The 25,463-nt window shown below is 44.6% G+C and overlaps 1 protein-coding gene across 1 annotated transcript; it reads right to left on the reverse strand.

Annotated features, from left to right (window-relative positions):
* Window positions 1-3,324: 3,324 nt before the first annotated feature.
* LOC129508676 (uncharacterized) lies at window positions 3,325-9,064 on the reverse strand. The gene is made up of 3 exons (XM_055323606.1): window positions 8,777-9,064; window positions 7,499-7,771; window positions 3,325-3,696 (listed from the first exon to the last, which is right to left on the reverse strand). Exons 1-3 carry the CDS (start codon window positions 9,062-9,064, stop codon window positions 3,325-3,327), a joined length of 933 nt encoding a protein of 310 aa, XP_055179581.1.
* Window positions 9,065-25,463: the final 16,399 nt, after the last annotated feature.

A 25,463-nucleotide genomic window follows, 5' to 3' on the forward strand; every position in this document is an offset into this window, starting at 1 on the left:
GGATAATGAGCCCCGTCTTGTCTTCTTGCCAATTGATGTGATCGGAGCCAATTCCTTCCTCTGTTCCCAGAGGTTCAGGGCAACCCGAGAGAATGGGAGCCTAAGAGGATTAAATGTCCACTGAGGAGGGACTCCAAAAACAAATGGGGCAGGCATTGGAGAGGGCAACGTGGGGCGGGGGGCTTGTACATGTTGAAGGCTGTAGGTTTTTGTGACATAATCTCATCTCCAATTCTAGGGGCAAAGGAGGAAGATGGAGATGCTGAGTTTTAAGTAAGTTCTAACATCATGTGTGGGGGCCAGAGTCCCTAACCCCTTCTTTTGCTCCCAGATGTGACAACTAGGAAAAATGGCTTAAAAATGTGCCAGGCCTCCAGGGTAACTTAAAATATAATATTTACTCATAGGTGCCATCAGTTTTCAAATCGGCACATTTACAACATGAAGCAAAGTCAGACTATATCATATTGCTTCAGAGGTGCAACTAGAATGAGTCGGATGCCTTGTACCTGAGAGCTGTGTCCTACCCTACACTGTCCTCTAGCTTGGAAATGGATTTTAAATATTACATGACTTATTATTTATTAAAGAAATATGAATTTGGAAGCTAAAGACGGCTGGTTTCACATTGATATGAACAGCCCTGTAGTTATCATTGAGTGTGCTATTTCATTCCATTCCTCATATCTGTGAACAGGCCAGCATCTGTCGGTTCCGAGACTATGATTTTTGACAAAAATGAACCCCCCCAGCAGTCTGATTAAAATGGTGCATGGTATTACTGTTTTTTGTTTTGTTTTTTGTTTGTTTGTTTTTAACTAGGAGATAAGACTCGACAGCAGAGTGGTAGGACTTCACACACTGTTGATCATCCCCCTCATTTCCACCTCATCCCATGCTTTGAATGTGGATTCTGGAAAACAGAGTCCTGGTTACATGAGTAATGGGATGCCAGGGCCTGCAGCCTCGTTCAGTTCTCCTGACAACTGCCTGCATCTGGAAAACATTAAATAGCCTCATCCTTTATGTGGATCCATTATGTTCTATCAAACTCATTATCAATTATCAGCTGATGGTGAAGAATGTTTGAAATCAAAATGAAGGAAATAATTAAAGATGAAGAAAGGGATCTAAAATGAAAGCTGAAGTTCTCCGGTTGATATGACAAGGAGACTAGTGCTGTATGTTCTCTTAAATGCAATGGCTTTTGATATACTTTTTTTAAACCAGAAGATAAGAAATTTGGCTCTATTTTACATGATAAGAAGCAAAGCCAAAGTCTAAGTTGATACATATCTTAAACAGCACTTAGAAGGTTTGTGTCATGGCCACAAAGCCCGGTTTTTGGCATATTGCTATCTACAAGGGGAAAACTTAAATAAGCACCACTTCTCTCAGAATGGAACCCCAAAGCAGCAGGAAAATCTTTCCCATGGACACTACCCATGGCACCCAACTCCCTTACAAACCACCGACTTAAGTGCTAGGACCCTGTCAACCTGGGATGGATATCGACCTTCACCAGATGGCTGTTCCTGTGTGAGTTTCGAACACCTTAGAAACTGGTGCTCAGGATGTGTAGTCCTACACTAGGCAGGGAGGCTGGTTTCTGTGCCACGAGGGCCTCTGCCCCATCAGCAGCCCAGCAGAAACAGAAGGTCCATCCATCAGAAGGTACCAGCCCTGAGATTCCAGAGCCTCTACCTGTGTTAACTAACAGGTGTGCACATGATCGATCACATGTGATCACCAGGGTGGGGAGAGGGGACCATCATGTTCCCCTCTTGAGCAGGTCAGAAAGGCAAGACTAAAGTGCTTGAACCTTTCAGGCCAGAAATACAAATCATCAGAGTGGGGGGGGGGGGAGGGGAGAGACTGAGGGTGGAGGAGAGAGAGCCCTGAGCTCATTATCAAGAGGTCTTTCTTCTCTAGCCAGCTTCAGAGAACCATCTGTTAATGTGGCCAGGAAACGCTGGCTGGGAACTCCACAGAGGAGCTGAGAGGTGCTGGCAGCCTGGCACCTGTGTAAATGTCTGTCACAGCAAGAGTGACCCCATAATCACCTCGACCTGTTTAAGCAGAAGCTTCCCATCAACCTGAGCCTGATTTTAGCGCAGTCCACTAACCCCCCGCCCAGGAGAAAGCCAGCACCAGGGTGCGCCATGGAAGTTTCAGCTCTTCCCTGAGGGAGGGGAGAACATCCCACTCACTGGGTCCTGACATCAAGGACTTTACTGGAAGTACCCCAGCTGGGTGCTTTCTTCTGATTCATCAGCACTTTCAGCCAGAATGCTTGGGATCCATTGTTTGTAAAGTAAACTCAGAATCCAAGTTTAAACATCAGGGGAAAGGAGTGTTTGAAGCCCCTCTGGAGTCCAAGCAGCTCTCAAAAGCTCCCATTTCAATATTCCCACCTGCCCTGCATCCCCTTTCCTGCTTCCTCAATCCCCCCATGATGTGCTGTGTTGTTTTCAACTTGTATGAGAAGGAATTGTTATGCACTGAATTTATGCTAGAAGCCAATTTCAGTAAGTCAGTTGATTATCAGGTACGTGTAAGTGCTCGAAAAGCCACACAATGCCTGGGGGACCTCTTGTGTTTTAGCTTTCCTGTAGCCCAAAGTCCAAAGCTCTGTTTGAGCATCGTATAACCTATATGGGGATAAGGCGCATGCTACCATACAGATTGGTACTGCTAGTTTCAAGTTAAATGTTGATTGAATAACATTAATTAACATTAATTAATTAATATTAGTTAAATGAGTACACAAGGGGATCCCTGGGTGGCGCAGCGGTTTGGCGCCTGCCTTTGGCCCAGAGCGCGATCCTGGAGACCCGGGATCGAATCCCACATCGGGCTCCCGGTGCATGGAGCCTGCTTCTCCCTCTGCCTGTGTCTCTGCCTCTCTCTCTCTCTCTGTGACTATCATAAATAAATAAAAATTTAAAAAAATAAATAAATGAGTACACAAGGAAATGATTTCAAAAAGTAAAAACATCACCCTACAGGTGCACACTCACCATGTCCCTGATAATAAAGGCAACACTAACTAAGGTAATTCTAAGGTAGCACTATACTCATTATAACCCTAACAGAAAAATCTAAGAAACATAAAGCCTAGCATTGGCGGGATAGTCAGTAAGCCATTCAATTTTCTGTGGCAGTGTGAATTGCTCTGATATTTCTGGCGCTGTATGCATGAAAGTAAAGCTTGCTGTTCAGATTTAGCCTTTATCATTCCAAATATCAGCCTCCCCATCCAGAAATAGCCTAAGAAAAAAATTAAATGACTTGTGAAAAAGTAGAGGAAAATTAAAATCAACTTCAATGCATTCCGGGCCATTTTTGTACATGATATTTTGCACCATCGAACTGTCTGAATGAAGGTGACGTCATGGAGCTTTCACAGTAATGACGGCGTGCAGTTTCAAGGCCGAGGACGGTGGAGTGTCCAGGTGAAAGCATGAGCTGATGTGGGGAGTGTCCAGGAGCTCTGCTTTCCCCAGCCAGGCCCCTCCCACAGTTGGAATTGAGGCCTAACCCGCAGTGCCCGCAGGGGAAGGCCTCACCCACCAGGGCGGACAGGTAAGGCAGTGCGCACAGGGGTGAAGGGCATACACTTGAACTCGGGCTGCGCGTGCTTGCTTCGTAATTGTGTGACCGACCTATCTTCTTCTGCGCCGCAGTGCTTCCCATCTGTAAAAGAGCAATAATAATCTTGGCCACCTCCTAATATCTTGTGTAGGATTAAATGAGTTAATATTTGTGAAGCTCCTAAAAATCTGCCAAGCTTCTTTTATGAGCTTGTTTAAAAATGTTCATCTTATAAATAAACACTCTTAAGGTACAAACTGGACTTTTCCAGATCTCCACGTGCTGGCCAGGAACTGTGGCAGCCTCTGGGCAGCTGGGAGTGGTCTCTAGCCCATGGCTAGCCATGAAACAGGGACCTCAGTCCTACCAGATGAGGAATTCCATTCTGCCATGAGGCTGAAAGAGCTGGGATGATGACCCTGGGCTCTGATAGAGCTGTGGGGTGGCCGACGCCCTGACTGGGGTCTTGTGAGATCCAGAGCAAAGGGCCCAGCCAAGGAATGCCCTGACTGGTGTGTACAGAAATGCAAGGCAATAAATGGGTTTTGCTTTCAGCCACTACGTTTGTGGTGATTTGTTACACGGCAATAGATAGCTCATAAAGACAAGAAAAAAGTCCACTTCATCAGCAGATATGATCTTTGAGTTGCTTCAAGGGGTATTAATTTTTCTTTTCCATATGGTGTAAAAGCTGGCTGCTTTAGTGACTGAATATGTTCCACGATGAGATGCACACCTAACTACGTTCTTTCTTGGAAATACAATTTGCTAGCATGAAGGTACAGAGACTTTGGATGGTTCGAGTTCCCCAATTAGAGAGGGATTTTGCAAGTGACACATCAATTCTTATTTCTTTTCCCCATAGAATATGAGGGAGAGAGAAAACAAGAAATCCCAGGAAGCTAATCAGGAAAACAGAACCATTTAGTAACCCATGTCTGTAAGATGAAACTTTATATACAAACATTTGTTTAAGATGGACATGTGCAAAGTTTAATAAGAAGTAAGAGCAAATGATCACTGAATTCTGTTTTTATCACTTCCATTTCCCTCTTACTTTTATCAATGCCCAGCCGTGTACTCCTGCATACTGCACTCTGGCTCTAGACTATATGTGAATTTTGCTTCTTTAATTAATGTTATTTCACATACATATGCTGCTCCATATCTCATTACCACCCCCCACTGTGGAATGCCTAAAGAACATGGATTCTGGGTCATAAAACTTGGCTTCACGGATGCTTCTTGATGGCTGTGATCTTTTCAAGCTGGTAACTTAATAGCTCTGAGCTCCCTTCTCCTGAGCAGTAAAAGGGAGCGTCAGTAATACCACACTCAGAGGCGTGAGCATCAAGTCAAATGTGGACGTAACGGATCTCCAGCCTTGTGAACTGGTAAGAGGTCTGCAAGGTTGATTCCAAGTCCCCTTTCTCTGACAGCCTTGCACCTACGCTCACATCGGAGCAGAGTAAGTTCGGCCAACTACTACGGCCTCCGAGCAGCTCTGCACACGTGCCTCACAGTCTGAGGAATGAAGAGAGTGACAGGCCAGCCCCACGAGAGCTGGGGGAGCAGCTCCTGGGACAGGGCCCGGCGCTGTAGGGTGTAGCCTGTACTGAAGGCCAACTGAACAGCTCGTATGGCAGCCACTGGAAACAGGACGGGAGCCCACACTCATCAGCACTGTAAGGACTCCTTTCCTTTCAGGCCAATTCAACTCTGCAATTCTGGCCAAAAAAAAAAAAAAAAATACAAAACAGCCCCTAGAAGAATTCCTCCTCTCCTCTCCAGAAGGTCCATAGGGTGAAGGGGAGAAGGCTGTGATTCTGGGTGAGGGAGATAGCTCCGGCTGCAGGTCTCAGTCCTGCCCCTTTGTGACCGGGCCTTGCCCTGCTTCATGACACCCATCCCATACTCTCCCATATGCCCCGCACCTATGAACCCAGGCTGGTGGCACTGGTTCCCATCCCATCCAAGTGAGGGAGGATATGGGGGTTTACTGGTAACCACGACGTCATTCTAACTTGTTTTAAGAACCATGTAACTTGTAAGGTTTGATGAAGTCCAGCTCCGAGATCAGATTCCGAAGTTTTCTTGCCAGCTCCCTACCACTGGCCACCTGTGCTGGGTAAACAGCTTCAACTCCTCACGCTCCATTTCCTCCACAGTAGGTGGCAAAAAGGATGGACTGTCTTCACAGGGTCCTTGTGAATACCCATCGAAACATAGACATAAAGTGTTCACGGGTCTGCAGTACAGTGGTGCTTTATAAGTGTCACCAACCAGCAGTAGTGACAGCAGTGTGAAAAGGGGGGTCTTGACCCACTGGCGCATCACTGAGCAGCGGTCCAGATGCTGTTCTGAGGAGCATCACTGAAGTGGAACAGAAACTCTTCCCACGTGGAACATTTGAGTCTTCCCTCATCCTCCAGCCCTTGGACTATGTCTCAGCCACCCCACTGCCTCAGGTCCATACGTCCAAGCACTGCACAGTGTTACCCTCATCCTCAGGCTTCACGATGCAGATGACAAAGCCCAGAACAGAGGACGGGACTGCCCCTTGTCTCAGCTCTCTGCCTGGTACTGAAGCATACATAAACAACAGCACGTAGAAGCTAAGAAGGATGCGAGTGACAGTTTGCACCAGGCCAAAAGAGAAACCCGAATTCTTAGTGCACCCCACCTAGCTAATGGAAGCCTTCCTGACGCATTCACACCTCAGCTGTCACCCTGCTGAGCAACAAATCCTCCCTTGACATTGATAATGATAACCCTTAAAGCTTCGCTAGCGCTAGCGAGGCTTCCGTCCTTCATCATCTCGCTCTCGGGTGGCCTGAAGGTCCACACCCACACCATCGACACAATCAGCCCTTTGCCGGAGGCAGGACTTTCTTTAGGGTGGCAGGGTAATATTTTGGAGCGAGCCTCCTCTTGGCTGGTTGTGCATTCTCACTCTGTCCAAGTGCTTACTCTGCATCTCCAGCGCTCCACAACGGCACGGCCGATGGATGGGTCCTGTTCCTCAGGGGGACGCACTTACACACACTAGCTGGTTGTCACTTACATAGCACCTGCTGCGTGCTGCACACCGCTGTGAGCGAGCCACACTGGCTCACTTACTCCTGATACTACATTTTCAAGAAGAGAGAAGTAACTTCCCCATGTCACACAGTGAACGGCATCACGGGCTCAACAGCCTTTCCATTGTTGGATAGGACAGGAAAGAGTCTAGTTTTTATTGTTTACCATGTGTTGAGGGCTTTCGATGCATGTGTTTCCATTCAGTCTTAACACCTCAGGAGGTAGAGATGTTTACTATCACCATACACATCCACAAGCCCACCCACTCTTTACATTCTGTTTTTTGCTTTCATTATACTCTGTGCTCCGCAGCATAGTGCAAATTTTACTTTGTTGCTTGTTCTTTCTCCCCCTTAGAATGCAAATGGTGGGACTCTACCCCTTTTTCCCACTCTACCTAGAACATGGTATGTAATTGGTGCTCCATAGGAAACTATTGAACAAATACCCGTTTTACAGATGGGAAAACAAACTCAGCAGCTGTCTAACTTACTCAGGGTGGCAGAGCTGGTTAGTCACAGGCCTGGGTTTTGAACTCTGGACATCCTCACCCAGAGCCCACACTCTTCACTGCTCTTATCATCAGAAAACATATATATTGAGAGGCACCTTTTCTCTAGTATTTTCACTTATCAATCCACTTCCCATTCATTGATAAAAAATAAGTCTCATCTCCATTCTCCTTAACCATCTTCCACATTTGCGAACAATTATCATTTCCTCTTATCCACCCCTGGGTCTTCAACACAAAGCAGCTTTTCCACCTCTCTCTCTCTCTCCCGGACGTGTTTTTGTCCTTCTAGAAGCATGATGCTGATCTCACCTCAGGGTGCGGAGAAGTAGAAGAACAAGCAAATGGAAGCCCCATTGCACAAGGGGCACTCGCACACTCCTGCTCCCCACTGTCACCTGCTGCTGGCACCCCAACAAGGGGCCCAGCCAACTTGTCTTCCTCCTGCCGATTGACATGGCGAACTCCAGGTCGCAAGTGTGTGTCCACATCCTCCGCGAAGACACCGCCACGTGGGCAGAGGGAAGAAGGGCCACGAGCAGCCTGGCTATCCCCTCCGCGAGGCAGAGGAAGGAGGCCAACCTCCTGCAGCTGAAATCAAGACTGAACAGGCCTGCGCCCACGTCCCGTCCTCTGTGTTCAGGCTGGGTGCTATCACATTCCTCACATAATTTCCCGTCCTCGTGCCTGCAAGGGGCACCACTTTGTGGGAAGTGCACACTTGCCTAATAGCACGCAGTGCCTCGCGGCCATGTGGGCACCCTTTGCCCGGGGCTCCCATAGACTGTGGCGGCTGGAACAGAGCAGACGCAGGTAGGAGACCGGGAACCTGTCCATTAGGTCCCAACCCCAGAAACCCCGAATGGCGTCTGTCATTCTGACTTATATATATTAAAAAACAAAACAAAACAAAACTGAGAAATCTCTCCTTCACGTCTATCTCAGGGCAGCATGGTAGATTTTGCTGAGGGCCAATCTGCACGTAAGTCATCTGCAAAACCTGGAAGGCAAGGCTGCCTGGCCACCACTCATGTATCCAAGATCAGACCCTCCTATCAAGCCTTTCACCATCACCATTCTGGAGACAATCATGCCCATCTGCTCTCCTGCACCAAATCGAGGGTGGCTCAGTTCCTCCTCCATCACCAACAGTGAGCCAGGCTGGAGCAATTTGGGGTGCTATGGGGCATATCGTGACAAAGCACTTCTCTCCATGCTACTATTTATCTTTGAGCCTTGCCTTTCTTGGAGGTAGCCTGCATGACTTTACTAAGTTCTGGCCCTTAGAGATCTCTCTTCTGGAAGCTTCCAGAACATTCTGTACACTATCACACCTCATGGAATTGTGGCTTGGCAGACATTAAAATACCCATTTTCCAAAAGGGTTCTTTGACATTAGCAGCATTCAGAAGCGCTTGGAAATGGCACCAAAGCAAATATTCTAAGTACAAATGACCATTTTGATCTTGACGGTCACCTTCGCAGACCCCGCCGGCAGCTCTGCTGACTGGCTGGTAGTTAGGCACCAACGAGTAAGGGCCGCGGCCCGCCCCAGGCCCCCACGTAGCCACGGTAGCTCTAAGCTCCAACCCAAAGGCTGCCTGGCATGGGAATAGTGCCTGTCCCTTTGCTGAGCAGCGGGTGCACTGGGCGTCCCCCGTTCCCCTCAAAGGTGGTGTTCGTCCAGCACCAGGTAGCTTGACTCATCCTAAGGCAACGGGCTTTGGCTTTCCCTTTGGAAAGAAAACTGTAGGGAGGCCGTGGAGAAGAGTCCCGATGGTGTCCATAGAAGGCAAGCATCACTGCCACTGCTTGACCTGGAGACGAGGCTTTGGCTTCTGCCAGCGTGGACGGGGAAGCAGGTGCCCTCTCAGGCATGGCTGGTCTCCCTCCTCAGCGGGGCTTCTCCGCAGTCCCTTTTACATCCAGCAGCCAGAGTCATTCTCTTGGCACTTGTCTTCTCAGGTCCCTTTTTGCTTTAGCCTGCAAAGGCTTCATACTCCTGTCAGAACACAATTCAAACTCTCTGCCCTGATGCCCATGGTCCTCCTGGCCATGGCCCTGCCACAAATGCCTGCCCCTGTCCTGGGGCTCCTTCTCTTGCCCCCTGCCCCAGCACACAGGCCTGCTTTCTTTTTTCCTGAACTTGCCAAGCATATTCTCACCTTACAGCTTTAACTCACTCTTCCCTTAGCCTGTAGTATTCTTCTCCTTGATTTTATTTATTTTAAATGTATTCAATCAACACTAACATAGCAAGGGATGTAGGGACACAAATCATAAATACCTACTCATCTTCCCTGATCTTCTGGTAATTGTTCCTCTTGCTTTCTCCTTTCTTTTTTTTTTTTAAGATTTGTTTATTTAAAAAAAAAAAGATTTGTTTATTTATTTATTTGAGAGAGAGCAAGAGAGAGAAAGCATGCCAGCAGGGGAAAGGGCAGAGGGGGAGGAAATTCTCAAGCAGACTCTGTTCTGAGCATGGAGCCTGATGCAGGGCTCGATCTCACAACCCTGAGATCATGACCTGAGCCAAAACCAAGAGTCAGATGCTTAACCAACTGTACCACCCAGGTGCCCGTTCTTACTTTTCACATCTCAGCTTATAATGTTAAGCCATCAGAGAGGCCCTTCTGGATCATCAGCACTAGCACTGGATCAGTATCCAGTCCCTAAACCCTGTTTTCATTCTTTGCTTTGCAGCTACTGCTGCTTGCTGGTTTCTTTCTTACTGTCTATCTCTCCTATTGGGATGTAAGCTCCAGGAGGACAGGCCAGTTGTGTCCTTAGAGTCTAGGATGGTCCTGGGGGCATATCCTCAATCATTCATTTTTGTATAATGAATGAATGTATAGAACACTGAGAATTTCCCCCCTAAATTTCAGTGCCCATACGACTTTCAACATAGGCACAATTATTTCTTCACAAACTTGTAGGAATGTGATGGTCTTCTGGTCACACATGGGAAAGAAATTCAGTTGCATAATATAAATGACCATTTGAACCCAGAAAGAGAAAAATATGTCCCAAGAACCCAGTCATAAGAACAATGTTTTTGCCTTCAATGTTTGCTTAACACCACTGTTCTATTCCTTTGGGTCTCCTACTAGATACCCAATTCCTCTGACATTTAAAAACAAAACATGCTTCTATGACAAAAATATCATCCATTCCCTACGTCACCCATCTTTGAAGATCCAAAAGGTATCTTTGTCCTATATATTGATAACTAAAGAAAAATTAATTCTTAGGTCTTAAATTATCATTAAACATATACACAGAACTGGAAAGAAACTTGGGATTGTCTATTTCGCTCAGAGACTTTTTAATACCTTTTTTCTTAACCAAGACCCACAATATAAATTATATTTTATATCAGAATCTGTTACTCATACAAATACATAGCTAAACTGAGCAATTCATAGAACACTCCACACCCTAACCACATACAATGTTCTCCTATATTTATGTTCTATTCTATTCTATTCTGTTCTATTCTACTCTATTCTATTCTTCTATTCCATTCTATCACATCCTTCAAAAGGCTGGCTCTACTCACCAAGCTGATTTCACAACCCACTAAGTTTATAAACTAAAGTTTGAAAATGCTGATTCTAATCCTAACCCCCTTTTTCTTTGCGCAGAAGAAAACACAGCCCAGAAGGTTGTGAATTGCCCAGGGCCCAATAGCTAGTACAGAACTGGGATGGAGCCCAGCATCTGATTAATGCTTCCTATCTGAACAATTGCTTCAACTCTCCAGTGTGAACCTCTGATCACCTGGGAAGAAATTCCATCTGTTAACGCATTGTCTTTTGTAAAGTTTGAAATTTAAGCAGTACTTAGATATTAGCAGTTCATAGACAAGGTCCAGTTGCTGACACTACATCACAAATAGGATGCCATTTCCACTCCAATGTGATCAGTCCATCTGCTGACCTAGTAGACCATCCCCCTACCCAGAGTGAAAGACACTCCTGAAAGGCACACCCTCAGCCTGACAAAGTATGTGTATATGTATAGACTATTGTGCCCCAGAGGGCTAATTACATTGCAAAACAAGTTGTTTTCTCACGTTTTTCTCAAAGAGAAATGACCTGCTCATCTAAGATCTTACATACAGAGGAAAGATGTTTCATGAGATGATAATTCCAAAGGAGGATTTCAGGCTCAAAGTTAAATGGCTAAATACACACTGGAATTAATATCTTCATTCATTCTAAATATGAGGTAAGCTCTAGAACTCAAAAGGAAAGGTTTTAGACATTCCAAGAAGGGATCTGAGCCAATAATGTACGATATTTTTTCTAGGTTTAAGGAAAAGAATAAGAAATACCAAACTTTACATGTACACTCTTGGTGGATGGTTTTGAGAAAGAGTAGCAAGGCCCTCAGAGAGAGACAGAAGTTGCCCCTGATTTATCAGTAAGAATGTACTGAGCTAGGTAAGAGCAGCACCTGCATCTGTGACAACTTTGCACACAGTGTATAAACAGTAAACTAAAAATACAAGCAAGTGGGGCACCTGGGTGGCTCAGTGGTTCAGTGTCTGCCTTTGGCTCGGGTCATGATCCTGGGGTCCTGGGATTGAGTCCCCACATCAGGCTCCCCGCAGGGAAGCAAGCTGGCAGTTGAAACACTCCCAAAGGACAAGTCAACCGGGGCAGACAGGCAGCATGAAAATCCCAAACCAATGAATGGGATGAATTTGGCCCAGACAATGGTGGTCAGTTCACCTGGTCTTTGTACCTTTATTTTTGGCTACTGTCCTCTTCCAGGGTCCCAGACAATGAGCCATCATGCTCAGGGTCAGGAATACTGCTTGCCCTGACTCAGGAAGCAGCAACTAGACTCGCCGTTTGTTCAGCCCATAAGTCACGTCTCCTGCTGTCTGAGCCTTCTTCCCACACAGCAGAACCTGGGGCACCGCACCTGAGCTGGAGTGGGAGGGCCACATGCCAAGACTGGGTGTGGCCCTTCAGGTGGAACTTGCCCCTGGGCTCTGATGCTTAGAGACAAGGGAACCAAGCTGGAGAAAACACCTCAGGTAGAAACCAAAATTAGGAGCAAGGTAGTCCTTCCGAGGGAGGATCAGACTGAAGAAGCCAGGCACAAGGGGAATGGGGCTTGAGGCAGTAGGACAAGAGTATGGTGAGTAGTTAAACTTGGAGGAATTCCTTGAGCTATTCCAAGGCCAGCTCTTTGAAGGATAGGCTAACACAGCATGGTAGAGTATTTTATGTAGTAAAGGTATGGCTTGTCCAGTGAAAAATTTTTTCATGTAAGTGTATGGGTGCTGGGTTGTGACGGCAAACACAACTTCTCCTGGAGGTCTTGGTTAAAGAGATGGACTTTGGTTACCCACTGCCGCATGCCCGGGAAGTTGCTAGGGTACACAGTTCCACCAACAGCACTTCCCCAAGAGGTGACCCAAGTTTGCCCAACACAACACTCCTCACAGCCCCAGGGGCCTTTGCTTGGTGTCGGCTACATTGCCTCCTATACCTCAAAGGGCAATTTTCTGGGTCGGCCTGGCCTGAATAAAGTGTGCTTGGCCCCGTAGACCCTGCCCTGCACCCACCACCCCACCCTAACCCCACGTGGCTACTTTTTCTCAAATTAAGAGCTATGACGTTAGCCAGGAATGGTGATCTGAACAATAAAGAACACGGAGAGGTGGTGCCTGGAGCCCACGAAGCATATTCATTCACAGACAATAATCCAGCAAATTATTATTCTCTCCATTATTCTCAATCATTATTGATAAATCACTATACCTCTTATGGACCCATGAATTTTGTAATACATATTTATTTTTTAAAATATTTTATTTATTTATTCATGGGGGTGGGGCAGAGACATAGGCAGAGGAAGAAGCAGGCTCCCTGTGGGATGCCTGAAGCCGATGAAGTGGAACTCCACCCCAGTCATACCCTGAGCCAAAGGTAGACGCTCAATCACTGATCCACCCAGGTGCTCCTGTAATACATATTTAAATCAAGTTGTACAAATAGGGACCTCATGAAAAATGTTGGTCCAGAGCCCTTCAAACCCCGAAACCAGCCCTAGTGAAAAGGGTGGCTGTCCGATCTTGGCCTTGATCTTATATTTAATCCTTCGCCTTGGTGGCCTCCTTCAAATTGTGTCCATAGTGCCCACATGGTGCTAGACCTAGAGGCAGTCCTCAATAAATATGTTCTGGAAAAAAAGAGAGTTGGTAACACTGGTAATGCCCCCAGTGTTTCATTTCTGACTTTTGCAAAAGCAGGGTATGATAGGGAATTGCCCTAAACAGTGAAATAATAAAAGTACTTTCAGACGGTGAATGTGAAGGTCAGATTATAGGCAGACTCCAGATGGAAGTTCAGTTTCAGAAAAGTAAGGTTCTCAGCATAGAGCCTCTCAGAGAGGCCACCACGAGGCAGAGGGCATGGGGGCCGGGTGTGGGCAGTGGGACACGGGAGCTCTGTCTTTGACCTCCGCCGGGTGGCCGACTCTACTACAGATTAGCAAGCATGCAGGAAACCACAGGGGCAGCCACTTCGGCTAAGAAGGGACACGCTCTCAAATGGTAAACCCACAAATGAACGTACAAGTTCAGAATTCATAAGTGTTCCAGAAAGACAGCACAGTTTAAAAGCAGTATGCATTTCATTATGAAGCAAGTTTACTGATTTGTTTCAGTTTTATGCCACTGGAAGGATATATCTTGGCAGGATTTCCATGTTCAGATCGCTCCCTCATGCTGCTTTTGAGTTTTTCCTTCCTTAGTTATGACCTCTACCAGAACCCTTGACACCAAACTGAGATGTTCTTCAACATGCTGCAAATGCCAAGCCAAGGCACTTAATCAAACAATTGCACTTGAAATTTCTGATCTCTTTTGTTTTTGAAATTTGGGTTAGAAGTGAGGTTTGAGGGCAAAGTATTCTTTTTAAGTAGGGGCCTAACCAGCACCAACTTAAACTGCTGAAATGGCTGTTCTGCCTAAAAATCTGCATTTATAAACACGTGTGGTAGGTAACAAAAACACAACTAGACCTACTGTCACATTCCTCCTTACAGCCCAACTGTATTTCTGATGATCCCGTCTTCCTTCATCTCCCCTCATCTCAAATCCTGGGAAACACTTAGCTTCTCAGAATTAAAGGATTGAATATCTCCTGTTAGACACAGTTTCTTCCCAACTTAGGAAAATGGTGATGCAGACTATTGCCTTTACCAGACTGGGAAATGGCAGCAAAAGCATCCCCAGTGTTTGTCCGCCCCAGTGCCCACAGCCACCTTGAGCCCTGCTCATTGAGGCCACAAATATTCACTGTGCCTGGCCCCATAAGCAGGCACCATTCTGGGTGTCTTTGCTCACCATGATGGTTGTAATCGATATTCCTGCATCCCTGAGGGCTTCCTCTGCAGTGACCAAGGAGGTGAGCATGCGCCTTTTTCTTGGATGAATTAATACATGCACGAAGGCTGCAATAGGCAATTCTCTGCTCCCTGGGGGACAGCCTCTTTGAACTACTGTTACATGACCCAGTAGGTACACTCAGAACAGAGGTGGAGTGGGTGAAGAAGCCCCATGCATAAGGAAGAGCAAACCGTAGCAGCCTTGACTTTCAGAGATTCCTGGGGGAAGAGCTTACTCCTCTGACCCTGTCCTTACTCCTCCATGTGAGGCCACCGAGATACATGTTACCCAATTCTCTTCTTTGGTTTTCATAAGAGGCAGCAAAATGTCCTCTGAAGTAGGAGTGCCAGAGGGTTATTTTCCCCCCAAAGAAAGTCACCTACTGGTGTTGAAGAGTCATGGTGATAGCGAGGCAAGAGGCAGACACAGCAACACAAGTATCCCAAGTGAGTGGGACAAAAAGGGAGTAATTCTGGAGCCCAGTAGTATTTCAGTTCTGCCTGGGAATTGTGGCTTTGTACAAGGTCAAGAATCATGGAATCTTGGAGCTGGAAGAGATTTTTAGATCATCTACTCCAACATTCAGGCAGTCCAGGAATTTCTCTCTAAAATATCCCTGGCAAGATGTACAAAACCTTTGCAAGGATGAGGGATTTTCCAAATGAAGAGGTATCAAGGGCATGACCCTAAAGAGCCTTTACAAAACTAGTAGCTTCCCTCTGAGGGCACATGAGGTGTCACACAGCATGCTAAGTGTCTCACATACATATTCTGTTAGTCTTCATAACAATTTTGTTAGGGACAAACTCCAATGTCCCCATTTTGTTGATGAGGAAACGAGTTAGACATGCTCATTAACTTGCCCTTGGTCACACAACTGATAGCTGGCATAGCCAAGATTCAATAACAGGTCTGGTTGATATCAGAGCTAAACAGGTGACATAAACTGTCCTTTCTCTGTGGCTTCCTATGTCATTTAACAAAATGCCAATTTCCTCTTGAGGTCAAGTGGAGCCTTTAAAGGCTGAGAGAACAAGGATATATCTGTTTCCCAAATATGCTTCAAAATAGCAAGAAATTTGCCCAGAATGGGCTACTCAGAACTGTCTGCCATCCTACATATATGGTATCCCCTGGAACTATGACTTCTTTTGTCTAAGAAATACTCATAATGTAACTCTTGAATAACTTGGTGTTGAGTTTTGCCGTCAACCTTTCTCCCTTCTTTTGAAAGTTGGGGCCAATGAACATCTCTAAATTTTCAGCACTTCTCATATGTTTTTGTAAGATATTGCTAGTAACATTACTAGTGATGATGGCAAAATCCTACCTTCAAGTTTTATATTTTGTGTCATTAGAATCATGAGGGAAAACAAGTTCCAGGGATGGATTTTCCTATCAGTCATTTAAGACTTTCCTAGTAGATTTTAAACCAACTTCCCATTGTGCCGATAAATAAGGGTAAAATCGCACTTATGAGTGGACCATTGCTTTTTAGTTAAGTATTTGAAAACATATTTTACTGAAAATTTTATTCAGGAAATGTGTTGTAAACCAACTTCATTTTGGGCAGCTTGGTTTAACGAGGACTTGAGTGGGACACTTACATTTAAGTGGAGACCATGGTAATAGAACCCACAGTTTCTGTTCGAGGGCACTCCCCTCATCCATACCAATCGGCTTCCCTCTTACCTGCAGGATTCTGCAGAGCAGAATGGTTGATATTTTGAAGATTACTAATAATCCTCAGGAATCAGAACTTCTTTACAATTTGTAGTACACATAGAACCTCAGCAAACATCAGATATAATTAATAGGGCCACCCAAACTAGCTCAGGTGATAAAAGCCCCATATGGTAAGTAGGAGGAGCCCAGGAGAATTTTAGGGCAGGGAGACTATTCTGTGTAATACTGTAACGGTAGATACATTTGTCCAAACCCATAGAGTGTACAACACAAAGAGAGAACCGTGATGTAAATCAGAGACTTTGGTTACTAATAATGTATCAATATCGGCCAGTCAGTTGTAGCAAATGCAGCATACACCAGTGCAAGATATTAATAATGGGAAATTGGGGCACAGAGTGAGCAAGGATGTGGGAACTCTGTACTTCCCCTTAATTTTCCCAATAAACTTAAAACTGATTTTAGGGGCACCTGGGTGGCTTAGTTGGTTAAGTGTCTGCCTTTGGCTCAGGTCATGATCTCAGGGTCCTGGGATCAAGCCCTGCAGTGGGCTCCTACTCTGCTTCTCCCTCTTGCTCTGCCCCTCTCCCTTCTTCTCCTTCTCCTTCTCCTTCCTCTCTCTTTCTCTCTCTTACCTCACAAATAAATAAAATCTTTTCAATAAAAAATCCGATTTTTTAAAGAAGTATTTTAATTAAGAAATCCTCCTTTTAGTATACAAGTCTGCTGCAACAAAGTAATAAGAAGAGAGAAGAGAGAAAGGGAGAAGAAAAAGAGGGGGGGGGGAGGAAGGAAAGAAGCATTACATGACAAAGAGCCCAATCAGGAAAAACACATAACTTAAGAAATGGAAGAGATTTAAATATAACTTAAAGGAAAAGAAGAAATTCCTCAGGTGCTTTACACTATGGGAACTTTGAAAACATACTGTTAACAAATGACTAAAGAATGGCGATGATTGGGATCCCTGGGTGGCACAGCGGTTTGGCGCCTGCCTTTGGCCTAGGGCGCGATCCTGGAGACCCGGGATCGAATCCCACGTCGGGCTCCCGGTGCATGGAACCTGCTTCTTCCTCTGCCTATGTCTCTGCCTCTCTCTCTTTCTCTCTCTGTGACTATCATAAATAAATAAAAATTAAAAAAAAAAGAATGGCGATGATCTAACCAAAAAGAAAGAAAGAAAGGAAGAAAAAAAGAAAGCCAGCCAGCCAGAGAATCCAACAAGTCAGTAGAGAGGTAAACTGAATCGATCACGTCACAAAAAAAATTGGCAGTAAGGTAAGTGCGGAGCAGAATTCCATTTACCAAGGCAGAGATTACCACTTCACATACCAGCGGGACTGGACACCAGAACAGTGTGCACAGGAGGCGCTGGCTGTAAATCTGAATTCCACCTAAAAGTGAGGGTTTGGGGTTCTCTGCTAACCCAAAGCCTTCAGAGAGGAGGCAACACATTCATCTGCGGCTTGGGGCTGCCACTAGCACTCGACCCCCTAAAGCAGCTTTGTACAAGTCAGAAGAAGGCAGGAGCAATAGGAGACAGTTGATGAATAAAGAGAGTGCCCCTCTGGCTGTACAAGTGAGAAAAAGGCAAGGGGCACCTGGCTGGCTCAGTGGGAAGAGCATGGCAACTCTTGATCTTGGGATTTGTGAGTTCAAGCCCCACGTTGGGGGTAGAGATTACTTAAAATTAAGACAAACAAACAAACAGCTACAAGAAAAAGGCAGTCGCCCTGGGCAGAAGGATTAGCGCCGGGGCCCTTCCTCCAACTGACAGCACACCCTTGCTGAGGCCAGGGCTTAGTGTGCAGGCCAGATTTCAACCCCATAAGGCTCCCTTAAAGATACCCTGGTGCTGGGCACAGTGCACAATTGTGTCTTCTGCTCTACTTGCATAAATTTACTCTGCAAGTGTACACCCGGTTCCTGCATCCTCACTCGGATTCCTGGTTGAGAAACAACAGCTCCGACCGATGCCTAGAGTTGTCTGATCCTGGAAACCCCAGTCCACCCGAGGAGGCAAAACCACTCCTCTTGGTTGTCTATGGAAATATATCAATACACGGGGCTTTGAAAAATATAAAGCATAGAGATGTAAAAATATAGAGAAAAGTAGAGACACAAAGTATTTCAAATTTATATGATTAGTTTTTGTGTGAAGTAGATTTGTGGATTAAACTTGAAGTAGAAATTAGATTTTAATATTTGCAATTAGGTCAAATATTCATATTAATCCAAATAACTCATGAATAATCCTTTCTGTATATAAAGTCACTATTTTAACATTAAAAAGAACTCCAGAAAACAATAGGCAAAATAGGATTTGGAAAAAATGCAGACTGAGGTTTATAGAATTGCAGAACTGAAAAAAATAAATTGTGCATGGAAATAATACCATTCCAGAACAAATAAATAGATTAAAAATAGCAAGAAACAAAATAGTTAAAGTCAGAAGTCAATTACTAACATAAAATAACAGATTCAAATAAACAAAGTAAATGGAGAGGAAAAAGACAAATCGCAGTAAAGAGAATGTAATAGAGATAAAAGTTAGTATCTTACTGGAGGGTATTATGCTGAGTGAAATAAGTCCATTGGAGAAGGACAAACATTATATGGTCTCATTCATTTGGGGAATATAAAAAATAATGAAAGGGAATAAAGGGGAAAGGAGAAAAAAATAAGTGGAAATATCAGAAAGGGAGACAGAACATGAAAGACTTCTAACTCTGGGAACGAACTAGGGGTGGTAGAAGGGGAGGTGGGTGGGGGGTGGGGGTGACTGGGTGGCAGGCACTGAGGTGGGCACTTGATGGGATGAGCACTGTGTGTTATTCTGTATGTTGACAAATTGAACACCAATAAAAATAAAATTATTTTTAAAAAGTTAGTATCTTTAAAGGAAAAAAAGTCAGCAAATGAAAACTAAAGGTATTCAAAGCAAGAAATGAATTTTCCTGAAATGTAGGATCAAGGGAACCTCCTATTGATGTGGACACATTTTCCAGAAAATCGATACAAAAATTATGACTGTTGGGATGTCTGGGTGGCTCAGCAGTTGAGCGTCTGCCTTCGGCTCAGGTCATGATCCCAGGGTCCTAGGATCAAGTCCCTCATTGGGCTCCCTGCATGGAGCCTGCTTCTCCCTCTGCCTGTGTCTCTGCCTCTCTCTCTGTGTCTCTCATGAATAAGTAAATAAAATCTTTAAAAAAAGAATTATGACTTTTGAGACTTATCCTGGTTGTTATTAATCTTCCATGCAAAAATCAAGAATTCTTCAGTCATCCAAATAGAGAAGCTTCTAGAGAATATCTGGCCGGCCTCAGACTTGTCCACAACAACATTCATAGCCAAATTGCATTGGAGCAATCTTATAAGGGAAAGAAGGCATGATCCAGGAATGTCACACCCAACCAAGATGTCATTCAAGTACAAAAAGTCCCAAACATGAAAAAACTCAAGAAATACAGCACCCTGGAGTCCTTCTCGAAAAACTATGTATTGATGAAACCAAGGGAAAAATGGACAAACCAAGGTCCAATGTTTAATGCCAGAAAACAGTGAAGCAATGTTTACAAGATTCTAAAGGAAAGTGATCCAGGAATATGATATCCGGCCAAGTTTTCCTTTCAAGCATTTAAGAATGAAATCCAGCCAATTAAGTGATAAATCAAAGTAAAGAAACAAGGAATAGAATAACCACAGTAAGAGAACTGATGGTAAGGACTCACAAAGAGAACTATGGTTACAAAATGAAATAACAATGTTAAAAAATTTAAACTCATATAGGACCTAAGAGAGGAGAAGAAGAAGAAAAGTACACAAATATCCTACTTTTCTCAAGAGAGTATCTATCCCATCTAAAAGTGGGATACTTTAAAATAGTCAATGCCTCCTGCCATTTATAGTTTCATGGTCTTTTTCATCAATCATAGAAGGATCTCTTCAGGAAAGACTCTTTCATGTAGAAAAAATTTGATCCGAATTCCTGAAATCCTTTTTTTTTTTACATATGTTTCTGCTTCATTTAAGAAAGATGATTTTTATTTTTTATAAAAAATAGAACATACACCATGATCTCATGTTTATAAGACAATGTTGTGAGCCTATGTTTTTATTTTTTTTATTTTTTTAATTTATGATAGTCACACACGAGAGAGGAGAGAGAGAGAGAGAGGCAGAGACACAGGCAGAGGGAGAAGCAGGCTCCATGCACCGGGAGCCCGACGTGGGATTCGATCCCGGGTCTCCAGGATCGCGCCCTGGGCCAAAGGCAGGCGCCAAACCTCTGCGCCACCCAGGGATCCCCTATGTTTTTATTTGTATATGTTCCTAGAAAGACCGTTAGAAATTTGCTCACATAATGCTAATAATGCTTAATTCTTTATGAGGAGATTTAGGATATTTTTCCATTTCTTTTTTTTTAAAGATTTTATTTATTTATTCATGAGAGACACACAGAGAGAGAGGCACAGACACAGGCAGAGGGAGAAGCAGGCCCCATGCAGGGAGCCCGACGTGGGACTCTATCTGGGGTCTCCAGGATCATACCCCGGGCCAAAGGTGGCGCTAAACCACTGAGCCACTCGGGCTGCCCATTTTTTCCATTTCTTTAGGTTTTTCTACATTGCTTAGACTTTTATATCAACTGTGAACCATTTTCATAAGAAATATAAAGAAGTCATTTTTAGAGGAAAATAAATTGGCCTCTGGGGGTGAAAAATTAGCAAATCTGGAGGGAGAGGGCTGTGTACACCAATACCCAGTTTAAAAGGAGCTCCCGCAGGCACAGAATCAACCTTACAGACAAGTAGAGAAGACACTTGCCTATATTGTGTGATTTAAAGGACACAAAAAGACACTAGCCCATCAAAAATTATCATCCCTTTGAATTGTCAATTATGGTTACATCCACATGAATTCATTTACCAAATTTCCTATCAGCCGGCTGGTAGGTGAAAGACAAAGATCCAAAGCGATGATAAATATATGCTGGAAGCCTGGACTGAGCTAGGAAAAGCAATAGCCAAAGTCAGCAGCAGATGCCTGGGGGAATGAAGATGCAAGAAAACAGAGCTGGTGGGCAGAAGAGAAACTGGCCATAGAACAGGTGTTCGTAAAGCATAGACTCCGAAGGCTGAATATGTCAGCAACAGAGTCAGTTTGAGAACCAAAATCAATGAGGAACTAAGGGATAGATAGGATGGAAGAATAAATCTGAGATGGGGACACAATGAGTAATTTCCTTTGGGCTAGAGTTGTTGCCAGACCCTTCTTTGGGAGGTCTCTGGCACACATTATAGGCTCAAGTTGCCGAGTAGGGGCCCCAAGGAGTGCAGTCATAAGGCTCAAATATTAGGCATAGTCTGAATTGGCTGACCAGGGCAGGGTCCCACAGAAGCCTCGGAACAGCAGGGGACATTGGAGTCTCCACTGCAAGTGGGGCACAGTGTAGTCTGAAAAAGAGGGGTGTTTATAGAGAAGGACGATATGTAGTCAAGCCCCAAAGAGCAACCTCATAGTCTCCAGGCTTTCCCCTATCTCCAGCTAGCCCTGGCCCTGTTGAAACCATAGGACATGTCCCTCGAAATAAACCAAAACATAAATACCTAAGAGCTACTAGAAAAAGTCTGTTTAGGTAGCAAGCACTGGTCTCCTTTCGATCAGGGGAAGGGGCATATCCGTGCTGGTCACTCTGTACACACAGCCGTTTCCAAGACCTTCACCTGTTTCTGGATTTCAAACTGGTTAACCCTAGCCAAAGGCAAAAAGCCTGCCTGGCCCCTGTTTGCACAGCAGTGGTATAGAAATGGCCCTGAGCTCCTATTAAGCTAGCTGACTCACTCTGAAACTCGGGATTTATTTCCAATTAGCAGGGATGTTAAGTAGAAGGTGCTCCTCAGGCAGCCTTAAAACACTCCCACTGTGTCAACATGGTTCACAAAGGTTGTGTTTGAAAGCATTATTACCCAGTGGGCCAAAATGGAGAAGGGATTAATTCGGAGCAATAGAAATTCATTTAGAAACCAATATTAGTCACTTGAGTGTACACCCAAAAGCTGACAAAGCCTGAGTCTGCATGCTGCCCCACTGATGTGAAACTTGGAACAAAGAGGAGAAGAAACCAGCACGCACAGGGTCACATTAGGAGTAAAAAATCCATAAATGATGTATGATAAATGACGTTCCCTGAAGGGGCAAGAAACCTCCCCTAAATGAAGTCGAGGAACAGAGAGTATTCTGGGCACAGCTGCTGAAACAGCTCCTTACTTCCTCCCCGGCCTGGTACTCCACGAAGAAGGGGCACTGGGGCCCCCGACAGCGACAGCGAGGAGGATGTCCAAGTCACTGCCTAAATGCTCCTAGTGTGGGATCCCTGGGTGACTCAGCGGTTTGGTGCCTGCCTTGGGCCCAGGGCGTGATCCTGGGGTCCCAGGCTCGAGTCCCACATCAGGCTCCCTGCATGGAGCCTGCCTCTCCCTCTGCCTGTGTCTCTGCCTCTGTGTGTGTGTGTGTGTGTGTGTTGCTCATGAATAAATAAATAAAATCTTAAAAAAAAATACTCCTAGCGAACAGCGAGGTGGAGTAGCGTGGTAGCAAATTCATCCTGGGGCGTGGGGGGAGGGGCGGGTGGTAACTCAGTTCTAGCTCTTTCCCAGGTGCACATGGTAACAGGGGCCACTCATTTAAGCGTTCACAGTCTCCCATCCCAGCCTGTGAAGTGATGCTCTCAGCTCCCAGCCACATACCTGGGAGCCACCCTCCCATCTTCAGTGCCTGGAAGCCAGGGAGCGGTCCACTGAGCCTGCCTGCTGGCATACTTGGCATCTTTCCCCTTTACCCATCACAACTCACACATCTTGCCTCAGGTCCTGCCAACTCTCACTGGATCCCCGAATTCACCACAGTAGCTTCCCCTCCGTTTGCCTTCCATTTCTCCCTCTTTTAATCGAGACCATCCACCTGACTTTCGACGTGATTTTCCTAAAACGTGAACGTTTTTAAAATTCTCTGCTGAAGGTCCTTTTATGGCTGCTGTGGCTTCCCGGTTGGAGTTAAAATCCTGTGACTTGGCTCCAGGGAAGATTGGGGTGTGAATTATGCCCACCTGTCTGGCTTCATCCCCTGCGGTTCCCAGGCAAACAACAGTCTAGGTTCACCCAGGTGTGTCCTGGTTTTTAGTCCTGCATCCTGGGACCCTCTCAGTCACTAGACAACCAGAAGGATTAGTGTTCCGACTGGGGCCCTTCTCTATAACCCTAAGGGCTATTTATAGCTCCTCAGAGGCCCCCTCTGGGGGCCTTCACCCTTGGTATTTTATAAGCCTAGAATGATCCTCTCTTTCTCCTACAAAACCCAGCCAAGCCCTTCATCATGTGGGACAGTATCTCTCGAAGGGTGGGCCCCTAACCAGCAGGTTTGGCATCCCTGTGAACATGTCAGAAATGCATACCCTTGGGCTCCACCCAGGCCTACATAGGGAATCAGAAACTCTGGGGCGGAGCCTGGCAATCTGTGTTATAACAAGCCTCTGGCGGGATTCTAATGCTCCCTGAAGTATAAGAACTACTATTCCAGTATAAGAACCACCTTCCCTGAGTGAGGGCCTGTCCCCAAGCAGCCTTGCCAACTACCGGCTCTGTATTACCAGGAGGCCAGTTCATATTTCTATCACTGAACTTAGACACTAAATTGCAATTATCTACCTCCCCAGTTTGACTACAAGGTCTTTGAAGGTAGCCTTGCCACTTTCTGTTGCTTACCAGGTAGTATCAGTCTGTTTATAAATTTGGGGCAGTTTTATTAACTCTTTTATGAAGTGAACAGACTTACTAAATTATATTTAGTTCCCTAAGTCGAACCATGTTATAGAGAAGCATGTAATCCTAGGAGAAAGAATGTCAGAGAATGACAAAGAAGCAGGTGTTTGCATGCTGCCTGGAAGCATCTGTATGAGTACATTTTGCCTTAACTCTCATTAAAAGCCACAGTTCTTGGCTACCCTCATTTAATTGTAATGATAGACTTTCTTTTCCTGCTCAAAGGATTATCACTACTTTTCAAAATATCTTATTCCTTGAGCTCTAAGGCTGCACACTAAATTTTTAGGCTTTAAAAAAAACCTCTAGGGGACTAAAAATTGATTTTAAATATTTCACAGCCTCTGAGTTTGCACCGTCTTTGTGCTATGAAGAACCCACACTTTTGGTCTCAATTAAAAACACTGCCACATGTCTGCTATTAATAATGAGTGCAATTTACTTCTGTTGAAATTAAAAGCCTTCAATTCTCTTTGAAAAGCCTAAATGCAATTCACATGGTTTACAGACATGTTTCAAAGCTTTCTTCCCCTTTATAGTTCTTTTCTTCTTTTTGTTTTTTTTTTTTTATAGACTTAATCTTCCAAGTTTATGATTGCCATTTGGTGTCTGAAGATACAGATCTAAACACACACATAAGCATATTGCGTGTGTGCGTTTACATTGATACTGATATTTGTATGTTGTGGTCAAACAGTCTGCCTTCTGCGGCAACTTGTTATTTGTTCATGTGAATATAATTTAACTGATTTTTTTCCTTAGTGCTTTTACTTGACATTTTAAGAGTCAGTGAAACTATGAAAAAAAAAAAAAAAGAAAAGAAGAAAGAAAAAAAACTTTCAATGAAGAAACATAATTGTTTTCAGCAAACCACATGTGACATTTCAGATGTATGTTTCATATGGTATTGTCTTGAAGTAGTATACATTAGGGGAGATTTTTTTTTTAAGTAAATCATTAGAAGAAAACTTAAAACAACTAATTAACATTCATCAAATACGTAAGACGAAGAGATGCAATTTGGACCACATCAAATGTCCAAATCTTAATGGTCCAGTTTCATACACTGAACATTAGAAAAACAGATTCTGATTCAAAAGGATTATTCCCTCCCCCAAACAAGTGCATATGTTCCAGACTTACTGGTATGGGTTAGGGAGACACATCTGGAAGCAATCGGGGTAAGACTTCCCCAATACTCAATAGGAAGCAAATCCTATGCCAGGGCCCTGGATCTCTGAAGGCCTAGGAAAATTTAGGGTCAAAATTAAGTGGAAAGCTTTTAAGGCAATAATATGAAAAGTTCATTTAAAAAGTATCTTAAAGCCATTAATAGCAATGCTTGAGATTTTGTTTGACATTT

The sequence above is a fragment of the Nyctereutes procyonoides genome, unplaced genomic scaffold, assembly GCF_905146905.1.
Source record: "Nyctereutes procyonoides isolate TBG_1078 unplaced genomic scaffold, NYPRO_anot_genome, whole genome shotgun sequence".
NCBI classification, from domain to species: Eukaryota; Metazoa; Chordata; class Mammalia; order Carnivora; family Canidae; genus Nyctereutes; species Nyctereutes procyonoides.